Below are 15,532 nucleotides of genomic sequence, written 5' to 3'. Positions count from 1 at the left end.
GAAGATTTTTGTACGCTCGAAAAAACCTTGTCTACACTTTAGAAAATCAGGCGTAGGGAATGGTGGGGGGGGGATTTAAAGGGAAGTTTACAAACATTAAACACTTCAGTTTTACAAATAAAGATCCAACATCAATAATAAATGATAAATACATCAATAAATCAACCAATAAATCAATCAAAAAAATCAGTAAATAAAACATTTTCTACTTACCGACTGCAGCACCGGGAGCCCTCCAACAGCGTGCTGGGATGCCCCCCCAGTGTGTCTCTGTCAGTGTCTCTATCTCTCTGTCTGTCTGTGTGTGTCTCTCATTCTCTGTCAGTGTCTGTGTTTCTGACAGTGAGGGGAGGGAGGGATGGGGGAGAAGGGGAGAAGGTGTGGGGGTGGGGGGGGGAAAGGAGAAGGTGGGGGAGGGAGACTGAACGGGCCGGGCCCGAGACTTCGGGCCGGGCCCGTCCCTTGCACCAGATTTACAGGTAGGTGGCGTTGGGTCGGGTCGGGGGTTGGTGGGAGGTGGGAGGGAGGTCGGTTCGGTTCGGGTCAGGGGGAGGGAGGTAGGTCGGATCCAGTCCGGGGGTGGGGGGATAGCGGGAGTCGGGTCGGGTCCGGAGGCGGGGGGGGGGGGAGGGAGCGGGAGTCGGGTCCGGTCTGGTCCGGTCCGGGCATGGGGGGAATGGGAGTCCGGTCACTGTCGGGTCCGGTCCGGAAGCGGGAGTCGAGTCGGGTCGGGAGGAAGTAGGAGCTGGCCGTGGGAGGAGCCTTATTCACGCAGCCCCAGTGAGGCCATTGGCCAGGGCTAGGGGCTGTGTGCTTCGGCCCCTCCCACACAGTTTTGGGCGCCTGGAGCTACTGCACATGCGGACCCACTGTAGCACACATGTGTAGAGGTCCCGGCACTCTTTTCAGCGCAGGGACCTGGCTCTGCCCCCTACAGCTCCTGCTGTGCTGCCCTGAGGGCCAGAGGACCTGCAGGGAGCTGGAGAACCTGGAGTTTTTTTAGGCGCACTTTGTGGCACGAAAAACGGGCATCCAGGTTAGGACAGCGCCGTTCTAGGCGCGGCTCAAAACTTGGGCCCTTAGGATCACCATTACAGCTGATTAAGGCCAACTGACGAGCCACTTCTGATATCTCTGAAGTGTCGGAAGCAAAGCATATTATTTTTGGTTAACCTCTGAATCAGTAATCAACACCATCCTTATTTGTCACTATCCTTGAATTCCCTACCTAAGGCTATTGTGGTAGCACCATTGCCAGAAGGTCTCAGCGGTTGTAAGAGAGGACCCATCGCTACCTTCTCAGGTTAACTAGGGGTGGGCAAAAAAAAATAAATGATGCCTTGCCAGTGACACCCACATCAGAGAACAATTTTTTTTTAAATCTCGAGTTCAAGACCTCCTGTTGGTGCAAACTTGTTGAGCCTACACCTTCTCATGATTCAAAGATGCAACAAAATCCTCACTTATCCTTCCAGAAGCTAAGTTCAGCATGAAAAAAGCTGCTGGTCTGGGTGCTGACAAGAATAGTGGTAAAAGCAATCGGCACTATTGAAATTCAACTTCATCACAACCTGGGTCTTTTGTTGGTAACAGTTGAGTTGCATGAGAATTAAACACTCCTCATTTCTGAAATTCATTGCATTGCAATGTGTTCAACCCATTACTCTTGAAACCAGACACCTTTTTTATCGAATAAATTGCTCATCTGAACTTCACACCGATTTAACCTGTACCTGCCAACCCTTATTCACTGACTTTCTGTGGTGTTTCTACTGACATCTGTACACGCGTAGAAGGAGCTAATTGCAAACATTATGGAGGGGGAGTCAATTTTGTAGTGGTAGTGTGGGAACAGACTGAAGAGCAAGCTGTCCACTCCAAAATGAGTGGTTGGCCACAATGCAGTGGAATTTCTTGTACAGTTTACATTCAGACAGCCAATAAAACAGCATGTAACATTAGATTTTACATAACAAATATATAGCCTGACCTGAAATCCCAACTGTTCCCTGTTGTGCTGTATGCCACACTTGGTATAAATTCCTCAACAATAAATAGCTTTAATTATGGCCTGTTAACTAGTTCGGGCATGTCATCTGCAGTAGTAGTTTGCACACCCTTCTGAATGGAGGAGCTTATGCAGATATTAATACATTCCTGGAAAATCCACTTTCTGCTCACTCAGTTCTAATCAGGGACCCAAAGGAAAATAGTACAAAATTTTTTTTTGATGATATATGGCAACATGCTAGTAAGTTAGGAATAGTATACTGCCCCTGAGCTCCAGATAGACACATCTGCTGATCTCACAGTCCCCCAGATCCCATATTGGGGGTTGGCCCTGGTTTAAAAAGCTATGATCTAATCAAGGGAGTAAGTTTAAAATTTGACATCCAGTCTAAAACTTAACCGGTATAGTCAAATTTAAGAAATATTTGGACCAGCTAAACACAAACCAGTATTTGGACAGCTGTGAGTTAATTATGCCATGGGGGACAAATTTGATCAAGAGCCAAAGGTTTCAAACAAGAGTTAACAGTGTAATGTGATTAATACCTCATGTCCATTTGTGGTTACAGTTGCAACCATCCAGCGTAAATTAATCCCACAACTTGGTGAAGGCAAAGCATCCTTTTTACTGTGTTCCCACAATTTGAATTTGCTCTCCACTCGAATGCTAGCTATTCTTCTGCTTTTAATGGAAGATACTGTCACCAACTTAAAAAAAAAAAAAAAAATTCCCATCTTGCTGCAGTATAACTATTAAGATGATCTTTAATGCTGGGTTAATCTGATGATGCACTGTGGGTACATTGGCATCATGCCATTCAATGGGCTGCTTCAGCCAGTTTTCCACCAAGTTCAGTGCCTCTTGCTGTTCTCGTGCTGTTGCCATTTCCGTGTTTACCATTTCTGAGCCCTGCCATTGCTTGTAAGAGTTTGGTTCTTCTCTATCTTAACTGCTAAGTTTAAAAAAAAAAAAATGGAGGATTGAAGTATCAATATTGATGGACTAAGAGGCCGAGGGGTGGTCAGAGAGCTTTGGCCCTGTGTTGCTGTGCACGTGGCTATAGTCTGCAGCTCCCATGAAACTTAAAAGCAGCAATGTCAACTCCTGTCTATTAATGCAATCCAGTATCAAATGCGCTTAGAAAATCATAGAAATTTACAGCACGGAAGGAAGCCATTTCAGCCCATCGTGTCCGCGCCGGCCGACAAAGAGCTATCCAGCCTAATCCGACTTTCCAGCTCTTGGTCTGTAGCCCTGTAGATTACGGCATTTCAAGTAGACATTCAAGTACTTTTTAAATGCTACGATGGTTTCTGCCTCTACCACCCTTTCAGGCAGTGAGTTCCAGACCCCCACCACCCTCTGGGTGAAGAAATTTCCCCTCAAATCCACTCTAAACCTCCTATCAATTGCTTTTAATCTATGTCCCCTCGTTGTTGACCCCTCTGCTATGGGAAATAGGTCCTTCCTATCAACTCTATCCAGGCCCTTCATAATTTTGTACATCTCAATCAGGTCTCTGTTCCAAAGAAAATAAACCCAGTATCCAATCTTTCCTTGTAGCTAAAATTATCCAGTCCAGGCAACATCCTCGTAAATCTCCTCTCTACCCTCTCTAGTGCAATCACATCATGTAATGTGGTGACCAGAACTGCACCAGTACTCTATCTGTGGCCCTAACTAGTGTTTTATACAGTTCAAGCGTAACCTCCCTGCTCTTGTATTTTATGCCTTGGCTAATAAAGGCAAGTACTCTGTATGCCTTCTTAACCACCTTATCTACCTGTCCTGCTCCCTTCAGGGATCTATGGATATGCATGCCAAGGTCCCTTTGTTTCTCTACACTTCAGTGTCGTACCATTTAATGTGTGTCTCCTCGCCTTGTTAGCCCTCTCCAAATGCATTACCTCACACTTCTCCCTTCTCCGTATTGAATTCCATTTGCCACTGTTCTGCCCACCTGACCAGTTCATTGAGATCTTCCTGCAGTCTACAGCTTTCTTCATTATCAACCACACAAGCGATTTTAGTGTCATCTGCAAACTTCTTAATCATATCCCCTACATTCAAGTCTAAATCATTGATATATACCACAAAAAGCAGGGGACCTAGTACTGAGCCCTGCGGAACCCCACTCGAAACAGCCTTCCAGTCACACAAGCACCCATCCGCCATGACCTTTTGCTTCCTGTCAGCCAATTTTGGATCGAACTTGCCACTTTTCCCTGGATCTCATGGGCCTTTACTTTTGTGACTAGTCTGCCATGTGGGACCTTATCAAAAGCCTTGCTAAAATCCACATACACTACATCAAACGCACTACCCTCATTGAATTTTTTGAGGAGATGTGTCAATCAAGTTAGTCAGATGTGATTTTTATTCACACTTCACTCTCAAAATCTCCTAGCTAGTTGACTTCAGCCTATCTCTGGGTTCAGTAGGACAGGTAAAGGAGGTGCGATTCATCCTGAAGTTTATTTCACTTCATTCAGCAGTATTTTTGGTAAATGTTGTTTGGTTTTTATTTTTATTAATGGTGTCCGTTTTTGTGGTATTTTAGTTAGGTCATTATCCTGACACAACCAGCCTATTTCTCGTGCCATTAGTGTGGGTCTTAAATGCTTGTTGGTGATAAGACAGGAAATGACCGGTGACAGTAAGCCTACCTCTCGCACCACTTTCAACTTATTTTCTATATTACGCTGGTGCGCTTTCAAACCAGCAAGTCTTGCACCTTCTTTGTCATCCTGAGATTGGGTAGTGTGACAGATATAATAGCAGTCATGTATGTCTATCCATGTAAAACAGTCACGAATAAACGACATTGAGCTTAAGATTAAATGTCTGGACTCCAAACTCCAGCTCACATTATTGCTAAGTAACGACTAAGCAAATTAATTAACAACTCTAACACATACAATTTGCCCTTTACTGATTTCATGTATGCTAGCCATCAGCATTTGAAACAAGATGTTCTGCTTGTCCTAATTTGTTGGTCAAAGTCAGTGTGAAGTTAAATTCCCTACAATCTCCTGAGGTCACCCACCGCTTCATTGCAGCTCTGTGCGTGCACAACTCTGCTCCTTGGGCTCCTGTGCTGGACCAGGGCAGATTGCTGGTTGTTGGCAGAGAGTGAGATTGACTACATCAGAAACCTTTGAGGAAAAGCAATTGCTTGCAGTGTGACTGCAATATGATTAAAGTCCGTAATTAATTGTTAAATGTTAATTGCAGCAAATGTAAATTGAAATTAATATTTTCCTGCAGCAAGGTTCGTGGAGTTTGATTAAAACCAAGGCTTCCAGCAGAACTAACGGTTCAGTTGAAATCTCACTTTTGCGCTCCAACGCTCAAGTCCTGCACAGACAAACTGAGTGGGAGTCCCTCAGATGCAAATTGTGGGCGGATTTGGCGGGGGCCAATGGAGAGAGGTGTACTGTGGCACCTCGATCTTGGTGGAAAGCTTTTAGCCAAAACTAGCACCAAGTATATTTACATCCTAAAGGGTGCCCATCCTAAGGGGTCACTTTCTTTGCCATGTGCGGTGCTGAGGAGTTTTAGGTTGAAGAGGTTTGAATATGTTCCGTCCGTGGAAAGAACTAACTACACTGGTTGAATCATTGCTCTTTAATGAATGTGTCAACTGTGGGTGGGGAGAGGGGAAGATTTCTTCTCATCAGTGGCCTCCCTTCCCTTCGCCCAAGTCGACTTCCTGCCCCTACAGCCCCAGTTTCCTTACTGGATGTGTTCAGACCTTGCTGGGCTCTGGTGCTGCAGATACCAAATGATCTCCAGAGTCTCATCCAAGTGGCCAATATTCAGATGTGCCTAGATAATGGGTGCTGGCACCACTGCTGAGCCCAGTCCTCTCCATCCAAGACCCACACATGCACAAGGGTCACTGGTTAACAGGAGTAGGAGTTGTCGGTCAAGTTTTCTTCTTTTTTTTTTCTACCCACTTCTGTTCTCTGCCTCCAAGTTCAGATTTGCTAACAGCACAGATTGAGGTTCAAACTTGGGTCTTCCACATCCCTATGGCTCAGTTACTCATTCGATAAAATCGCTGAGTCTTTATGGGAGGTATTGCTTGTAGTTTGTCACTTGCAATTCAACAGATACAAAATGCCAACCTCCATGTATTAGGCGTTATCAAATGCTGATCTGCAGGTTCAGTGCGCATGTATAATTGCTCCCTAGCCTGTCGTGCAGTCCAGTTAGAATTTAGATTGCAGCGCTGGGTGCTTGATTTGTACTTTATGCAGAAGCTGAGTGTATGGGATTGGGTTGCCAGCCAGCTTTGAGATACAATCTAGCCTGTAAGTAAAATAACCTGCAACTCAATCCTTCATTAACCCTTCCTCTGATGCTGCTGTAACAATTCAGTGGATGGACATTTTGGGAAGCGGGAATGTAGCCCACAGGTTTAAAACATGCCAATCAGAAAGAAAAGTGCTGCACCATAAGCTGGTTTAGAATCAATGATAATCAAACACATTTGGACATGGGTTGCCTTTGCTGTTTTCGTAAAACCTATGGTAATTTGTCCTTTTTGACTGACATTTATTTGCACTTGAACAAAGAAATTTGGATGGGCTAATCGCATACTTCTCGTTTGTGAGTGTGTATGACTCCGTTCTTGTTCATTCACTTCTTGAATTAAAAATAGATGATCTTGTTCTCTGATATATTGATATCATCATGACTTTTAAAGAGGTGTTGGCCTTGGCTCAGTTGGTAGCACACTGACCTCTGGGTCAGCAGGTCATGGATACAAACCCCACTCCAGAGACTTGAGCACATAATCTACTCTGATGCTCCAGTGCACTGGGAGAGTGCTGCACTGTCAGAGGTGCTGTCTTTCGGGTGAGACTGTAAACCAAGGCTCGTCTTTCCCCTCGGATGGACATAAGATCCCTAGACGCTATTTCAAAGAAAAGCAGGGGAATTCTCCCTGGTGTCCTAGTCAATATTTATCCCTCAACCAGCATCACTAAAACAAATTGTCTGGTTATTTATCATCATCTTGTTTGTGGGACTTTGCTGTATGTTGGAAAGGCTGCCACGTTTCCCTACATTTCCAACTTAAAAGTAATTCAAGATGAGAAATTTCTTCTCTCAGGGTTGTAAATCTGTGGAATTCACTGCCTCAGAGCTGTGGAAGCTGGGTCATTGAATAAATTTAAGACAGATAGACAGTTTCTTAATCAATTTAAGGGGTTATGGGGAGCAGGCAGGGAAGTGGACCGGAGTCCATGATCGGATCAGCCATGATCGTATTAAATGGCGGAGCTGGCTCAAGGGGCCAAATAGCCTACTCCTCATCTTTCTTGTGTTCATTGGTTGTGATATCCTGAGGTCATGAAAGTGCTATATAAATTCAAGTTCTGTTCCGATGCAGTATTGTTGGTTTTCTGGCCGCCCGTAGTATGTATACCACAGGGTTTGGCTGTTGTGCTCCCAGGCTAGTCTGAAGTCACAGTCCACATTATTCTCATGGCTCTGTGGCATGGCCAGTGCAACCTGGGGCCAAGGAGTTCTGACCTGACTGCTCTATTTGGGTATGAAATTTGACTCTTGGCATTTTCCCCAGTAAACAATGTGGGAATAGTTTCAACAAGAAGAACCCCTCCCAGTCTTTCCTTCCCCTTTTAATTAGTCAATGTGAAATGTGTATGTTGAGAGAGTTTACTTTAAATGCTATCGCACTTCCTGTTTAGTTCTCCAGTCTCTTTCAAATCCAAAATTATGTATACCTTTTGATGCAGTATTGAATGGGATGGGGAGACTGGTCTAATTTGGGTGACTATTGCACTCTGCCAGCTGAGATGCATTGCATTGTGTTCCTAAATTTTTTTTCCTGTGGTTTGGGATGACTTTCTGTGATTCCATTCATTTTTTTTTTCCTCCTTTTAGTAAGACTAGACTTCATATTTACTTAATTTGGCCTGAAAAGTGCTTGGGTTATCCTGAGGATGTGAAAGGTGTTATGGGGAAGAAAGACTTTCTGATGAGGTCATATATAAATGTATTTCTCGGAAATAACCTCGGAATGATTTGCTGTGCAGCCAAATTCCATTGGCGATGAAATGAATGGAGCATTAAACTGTTTTCGTAGTGATTGAGTGAGGAATGTTGACCATCATCATCATAGGCAGTCCCTCGAACGCGGATGACTTGCTTCCACGCCAAAAGGAATGCGTTTACAGATATTTCAATGAAGGACCCAATATTCCAGTCCTGAACTCCAGTTGAGGGGGTGGAAGGTGCCTGTGCGTGGGTTTTTTTTAACGTGTGCTGACCGTTGCACACCGGCCACCACACGGGCTGGACAGTGGCAAGGGTAAACCAGGACGACTGGAGACCTGCTCTGCTGCACGGACTTAGTGCGCACACATTGCAGTGTGGGCTGGGGGGTGCTACCCCGGGCCTTCGGCTCTTCTGGGCCCCGCACCCTCATTGGCCGCACCTCCGCCGCGATCTCTCGCCGCACCTCCGCCACGATCTCTCGCCGCACCAGGGCCCCGTTGATGATCCTGCCCATGCTCTAACCGGTGATCTGGGCCTTGTTGAGAACTGTACACCAGCAGGAAAGGAGGTGGTGGAGAAAACTAACAACCCATAGCTTCTCATTATTAAGTACTTACAGTTCCTTCATATTCTGTGTTGTGCTGCACTGTGATTACGTCTATAATGCAATACTACAACAACTTGTATTTACATTTTTTATGTGGAAAAGCATCTCCATGGGCTTTACAAAATAGGCTCAAGGAAAAGACATTGAACGATTAAGGGAGAGTGGGTGGGGGGAATGACTGAAGCCTGGTCAAAGATATGGACATTTTAGAAGTAGTGATAGATTTAGGGAGCGTAGATGTTGACCAGGGCACCAGCAAACTCCCTGTGCCTTTTAATTGTGCTGTTGAATCTTCAGAATTGGAACCGCTGGAATGCATAGGTAGGGTCTCTGTTCAATGCATCATCAGAAGTATAGCAAAAGAAAAAATGACTACAATTCAAAAGTACTTAATTTTCTGTAAAGCACTTTAGGAAATCCAGAGGTCGTGAAAGAAGCGAAGTCTTTGGATGTCCTAAAGTGCTTTACAGAAAATTAAGCACTTTTGAATTGTAGTCATTCTTGTAATGTAGGAAATGCAGCAGAAATTTTCTGCACAGCAAGCTCCCACAATCAGCATTGTGATGATCAGATAATGTATTTATGATGTTGGTTGAGGGATAAATATTGGCCAGGACACTAGGGAGAACACCCTTGCTCTTCGCAATAGTGCTATGGGATTTTTATGACCACCCGAAAGGGCAGATGGAGCTTTAGATTAATAGCTCATCCAAAAGATGGTACCTCCTGCAGTACTCGGCAAGATCCTACAAATCCCTTAGGAGGACAGACACACCAACATTACCGTCCTCGACCAGGCCAACATCCCCAGCATTGAAGCACTGACCACACCTGATCAGCTCAATTGGGCAGGCCACATTATTCGCATGCCAGACACGAGACTCTACTCGGAACTCCTTCACAGCAATTGAGCCAAAGGTGGACAGAGGAAACGTTACAGGGACACCCTCAAAGCCTCCCTGAAAAAGTGCAACATCCATACCGACACCTGGGAGTCCCTGGCCAAAGATCGCCCTAAGTGGAGGAAGTGCATCCTGGAGGGCGCTGAGTACCTCCAGCCTCATCGCCAAGCGCATGCAGCAAACCAGTCCCACCCACCCTTTCCCTCAACGACTATCTGTCCCACCTGTGACTGTGATTCTCGTATTGGACTGTTCAGCCACCTAAGGACTCATTCTTAGAGTGGAAGCAAGTCTTCCTTGATTCCAAGGGACTGCCTATGATGATGACTGGAGCATTAGCTGAGATTTTGTGCTGAAGTCTCTGGAATGAGGCTTTGGACCCAGAGGTGAGATTTTTTACGGAGTGAGCCATGCTGGTGTGCTGTGATACAGTTGTGGTTTGTGCAACAGATTATGTAACCACATGTGATATCGCTACTGTGTGTTTGAGTTTCCTCCCTGGTTGTTTGCGGTTTGCATTCCATGAAATGCTCCTCTTACAATCGTAGTGTATAGGGGAGACAGTAGTTATTGTAATTCTCCAGTCTGTTTCCTCGTGAGCTTAAGCAAAACCGTTCCAGGTATTATTCCTGTCCAGGGCTTTAAAACGTGCTGTCTGTAGTTAGGCACACAGTATTCTATCATAGGACAGCAGGAAGAGGAGTTTTCTCCAATGCTCCAGTGGGTAGTTGCATTATATAAATACATGTTCTTTCCTTTTTGGAAGAATGACTTGTGATGAGGTCCTTTTTATAAATGCATCTCTCAAACATCGTCGTCGTCATCATAGGCAGTCCCTTGGAATCGAGGAGGACTTGCTTCCACTCCTGAAGTGAGTTCTTTGGTTGCTGAACAGTCCAAAATAAGAGCCACAGATTGTCCCAGGTGGGACAGGTAGTTGTTGAGGGAAGGGGTGGGTGAGACTGGTTTGCCGCACGCTCTTTCTGCTGCCTGCGCTTGATTTCTGCATGCTCGCGGCGTTGAGACGCGAGGTGCTCATCTCCTTCTCGGATGCACTTCCTCCACTTAGGCGGTTTTTGGCCAGGGACTCCCAGGTGTCAGTGGGGATGTCGCACTTTATCAGGGAGGTTTTGAGGGTGTCCTTATAGCGTTTCCGCTGCCAACTTTTGGCTCGTTTGCCATAAGGAGCTCCAAGTAGAGCACTTGTTTTGGGACTCGTCTGGCATGCGAACTATGTGGCCTGCCCAGCAGAGCTAATCGAGTGTGGTCAGTGCTTCAATGCTGGGGATGTTAGCCTGGACAAGGATGCTGATGTTGGTGCACCTGTCCTCCCAGGGGATTTGTTGGATCTTGCGGAGACATCGTTGGTGGTATTTCTCCAGCAACTTGAGGTGTCTGCTGAACATGGTCCATGTACGGCTCAGAGACAGGAGAGCGGTTATTGCTACAGCCCTGTAGACCATGAGCTTGGTCGCAGTTTTGAGGACCTGGTCTTCAAACACTTTTTTTTCCTCAGGTGGCCGAAGGCTGTCTTGGAGCACTGGAGGCGGTGTGGGATCTCGTCGTCAATGCCTGCTCTTGTTGTTCGGAGGCTCCCGAGATATGGGAAGTGGTCCAGAGCTGCGCCATGGATCTTGATGACTGGGTGGGGGGGATAGTGCTGTGCGGTGAAGACAGCCTGGCGGAGGACCTTTTGTCTTACGGATGTTTAGCGTAAGGCCCATGCTTTCGTACACCTCAGTAAATACGTCGACTATGTCCTGGAGTTCAGCCTCTGTGCGCAGACGCAGGCATGTCCGCGTACTATAGCTCGACAACAGAGGTTGTGTTGTTTTTCGACCTGGCCTGGAGACGGCGCAGGTTGAACAGGTTCCCACTGGTTCTGTAGTTTAGTTCCACTCCAGCGGGGAGCTTGTTGACTGAGGTGGAGCCTGGTGACGAGGAAGATTGAGAAGAGGGTTAGGGCGATGACTCAGCCCTGTTTAACTCCGGTCCAGAGGTGGATTGGGTCTGTGATGGATCCATTGGTAAGGACATCACAGTGCTGACGAAGCATTGTCTGGGCAAATCATCTAATCTCTTCCAGGGAAGCAGCAATACGATTGGAAACCCGCTGATCTTTTATCCAGTGCCCGCCCTCCCCATTAGAAAGTGTGTGTGTGTGTTGGTGCACATCGTTGGAAAACAGGATTGAGATTGTCTATGATGCCCTCTACGGTTGAATGGCTGCAAATATTCACTATCCAAGCTCAGAGGAAGGATGGCCACTGGGAGTGAGATACTAAAGGGGGCTGCTGTTGGCTCGCTACGCTCGAGACAGGCCACATTGTCCACATGCCCGATACCAGACTCCTGAAACAAGCGCTCTACTCCAAGCTATGTCACGACAAGCGAGTCCGAGGAGGGCAGAGAAAACGCTTCAAGGATACCCTCAAGGCCTCCTTGAAAAAATGTAACGTACCCACCGACTCTTGGGAAACCCTGGCCCAAGACCGGCCAAAGTGGGGGAGAAGCATCAGAGAAGGCGTCGAACACCTCGAATCTCTTCGCCGGGAGCACATGGAAGTCAAGCGCAAACAGCGGAAGGAGCGCACGACAAATCCAGCACCCCACCCACCCGTCCCTCCAACCACCGTCTGCCCCACCTGTGACAGAGACTGTAGGTCCCACATTGGTCTCATCAGTCACCTGAGAACTCATTGTAGTGTGGAAGCAAGTCACCCTCGACTCCGGGGGACTGCCTTAGACACTCGGGAGAAAATCAAGAATGGGAAAAGTCGGGAGTGTTTCTACACTGGGTTCATGTTCACTGAACCAGCATATCCTGATGCCCATGGGAATATGTGACTGCTGAAATTAGATTCTTAGTCACTTCTCGACACCAGATTTAGTAGAACTATTGAACTATAAAGAGTTTGGCAGTGTAAGTAATGCAAAGCAGACTTTGGTACAATTCATGACGTGTTCAGTTAACAAGCTACAAGTTTGGAGAGCGAGTCCTGGTATTATTGGTATCACTAAACCCCAGGTGCTGAACCTGAACCAGGAGCTAGCCTAGTTCATGTGTGATTGCTGTGCAGTGCAGTTTTACTCCTTGGTTTTATTACTGTATACAACCGTAAGTGAAAATGTAAAGCACATCAATCTTTTAAATGTGTTCCAGGCACTAGCTGCCTATGATTTTATCATTTGGCAGCGTATAACTCATGACTTCATTTTTAAAATGTGCCATAAAATTGGGGTTGAAACTCAATATGCAATTGCTTTCCCTTTGTTGTTGAGGTTGTGTCTTGAGTTGGGTTGTGTGAGCCCCTCGTGGATACTTGCATTGTTCTTGTATATTTTCCCCACTTTGGTTTTATGCTGGGCCTGGAATAGCATGGACATTTGCAGAACTACTTGTTCTAACTGGTCACCTCTGTCTCTGTGCAGTTGTGTTGTATGTACAATAAACTTAGATATTTTATCAATTTGTATTTGGGCTAAAATTTTGACTTTTGGACTGAATATTCATGAATATATAAATAATTGTCCGTGTGTGGTCTTGCTAGCTAACAGGCGCAGGCAATTCACTCACTGCTTAATGTTCTTTTTAAAATGCACTTGTGCTTGCAATGCCATTGTGCCACGCAGATGGAAATTTAACCCAGCACTAACAAATTATTGCAATGTATGAACTCTGGATCATTGATTGAGTAGGAAATTAATGGCAGTCTCTATGACTGACTGAATTATTCTGGAATTTTGTTCGAAGCCACAGCCATTCCTCCTGATGTCTCGCCAAAGCAGTTTCCCGAAATTTTTGTGAATCCTTCTTTCCAGCCCCCGAAGATCTAGTTTTGAGTTCTCGTATGGGCACCATTTTGCTTTCATACAACTTTTAATTTTAATAATCTTTGAATTGAATACAATAAGACATTTCTTGCCCCCACAGTTTCTTCATGACTTGGAAAACCTCTTCTCAGGGTCTCGGCGCTCTCTCTCTCTGACTCCCCCTTTCTCTGACTCCTCCCCCCCCCCCCCCCCCCTTCCACCCCGATCAGCCCCAACTTGCCTGCTGCTTGACTATGGCCTTTTCTGGAGCCTACCTCGCCTTACAGGCAGCCAAACCTGTCAATCCAGCTAGATTTCCACACCCTTCTAGAAACCCGCACTTTGGGTTTCCTGACCATAATTCCCCTCTTTTCTCTTCTCTCTCTCCTCAGAAAGAGAGTCCGGATTTCGGAACATTTTCTAGTTTCCGGACGGCCCCGCCATGGATCAGCCCAGTGTCCCGATTCCGGAACATTCTGAATTCCGGGACTCTAGATTTTGAACGCTGCACCTGTACCTTCACCACAATAATGCAACGGTTTAAGAAGGCAGCTCATCAACATCTTCTTAAGGGCAATTAGGGTTGGGCAATAAATGCTGGCCTTGTCAGCGACACCCACATCCCTGGAACAAATTTTTTTTTAAGTGAAACTAATTGGAAAGATATTCCAGTTGTGCTTTTTAAATGGATCTTGAGAGCTTGGTTTACTCTGATCTGCTTAGCATGAATCTTGCACTTTGATATTCCCCTGTTGCTTCCCTCTTGTTTCCTTAAATACCGAAAATCAATTTTGTTTAAAACCGAGGTTTTATTTTTCCTCTGTACAGATCTATCGAGTCATTTTGGAAAGATTTGAGGATACTAGCCCTCATAGCAATTGCCGATTTTCAGAGCAGTAGATTTTTGGTCACGTAATTAGTTTTAGACATGCAGGCTTTTTGAAATCATTCTGGGGTGCCCTTGGTGTGTCAGTGGGCGGATGCTGAATTTGTAAATGTTGCAGGGGGGGGGCTACTTGTTCCCAGCAATTTGGTACCCAAAAACCTGGCACATATGTGCCAGCTCAGCCCAGTGGGTAGCGCACTCGCCTCCTGAGCTTCAGACCCCATTCCAGCACTTGAGCATTTAATCCAGGCTGGCACTCCAGTGCAGTACTGAGGGCGTGCTGCACTGTTGGAGGTGCCATCTTTCAAATGAAATGTTAAACAGAGGCATCGCCCGTTCTCGGGTCGACGTAAAAGATCCCACGGCACTATTCAAAGACGCGCAGGGGAGTTCTCCCCGATGCCTTGACCAATATCTATCCCTCAACCAACATCACTAAATACAGATTATCGGATTGTTGTTTGTGGAACTTTGCTGTGTGCAAATTGGCTGCCACGTTTCCTACATTACAACAGTGACTACACAAAAGCAACTAATTGACTGTGAAGAGGTTTGGGACATTGAGGATGTGAGGGATTCTATATAAATGCAAGTGATTTTTCTTTCCATATCCTGAGAATGTTCAGTTCAGCTATTGATTTAACTTTTTCCATTCCTTCCCCAAACAGTTCCGTGCTTTGGCTCCGATGTACTATCGTGGCTCAGCTGCCGCAATCATTGTATATGATATCACAAAAGAGGTAAGAGATCGTGCTCATCTCCAGGGTGGGAGTTTATTCAGTGAGGAATATTCAAAGTTTCCAAAAATGAAAAAATTTAACCTTTTTGAAATTGGGAATACTAAAGACTGACTTTCTCATCTGTCGCCAACTGAACTTTCAAAGAGACAATTTCTCCTCGTTCCTTCAAACAAGCTTAAACTTGCCCTCACTCCTTGTTCAGTTCCTTGCTGTGCCATGTACTCTCACTGGGTAGTTTGTTATACTAATGTTTGTGACTTGGACAAGAGAGGCGAGTAATGGAACTTGTTCAGGAATTAATATTTTTGGTTCCACTAAACAGAAGTTTATTTTGGGTAAACTTAGCTAGAGCACCCAGAGGACATTTGGGGGTAATGTTTAATTCAATGATTCTACAATTATAAATCAATTACAAGATCTAGCTCGACATAAATGAGCTGCTCACCTGGAGTTATGGTTTCTCCTGCTGCTTCTTGGGCAGGGATGAGTTCACAAGTGTTTCGATGAAAGACCTGATATTCCTGGTCCAGAACGACATGTTAAAGG

The 15,532-nt window shown here is 45.6% G+C and overlaps 1 protein-coding gene across 1 annotated transcript in view; it reads left to right on the top strand.

The window, feature by feature from the left end:
• Nucleotides 1-15,532, top strand: part of rab22a (RAB22A, member RAS oncogene family) — an 80,978-nt gene that overhangs the window by 47,263 nt on the left and 18,183 nt on the right. Inside the window, exon 4 of the mRNA XM_070895931.1 lies at nt 14,915-14,986. Coding sequence (XP_070752032.1) covers nt 14,915-14,986 — 72 coding nt within the window. The remainder of the gene's footprint in view (nt 1-14,914; nt 14,987-15,532) is intronic.

The sequence above is a fragment of the Pristiophorus japonicus genome, chromosome 12, assembly GCF_044704955.1.
Source record: "Pristiophorus japonicus isolate sPriJap1 chromosome 12, sPriJap1.hap1, whole genome shotgun sequence".
Lineage (NCBI taxonomy): Eukaryota > Metazoa > Chordata > Chondrichthyes > Pristiophoridae > Pristiophorus > Pristiophorus japonicus.
This window is presented reverse-complemented; position numbering and strand designations above follow the sequence as displayed.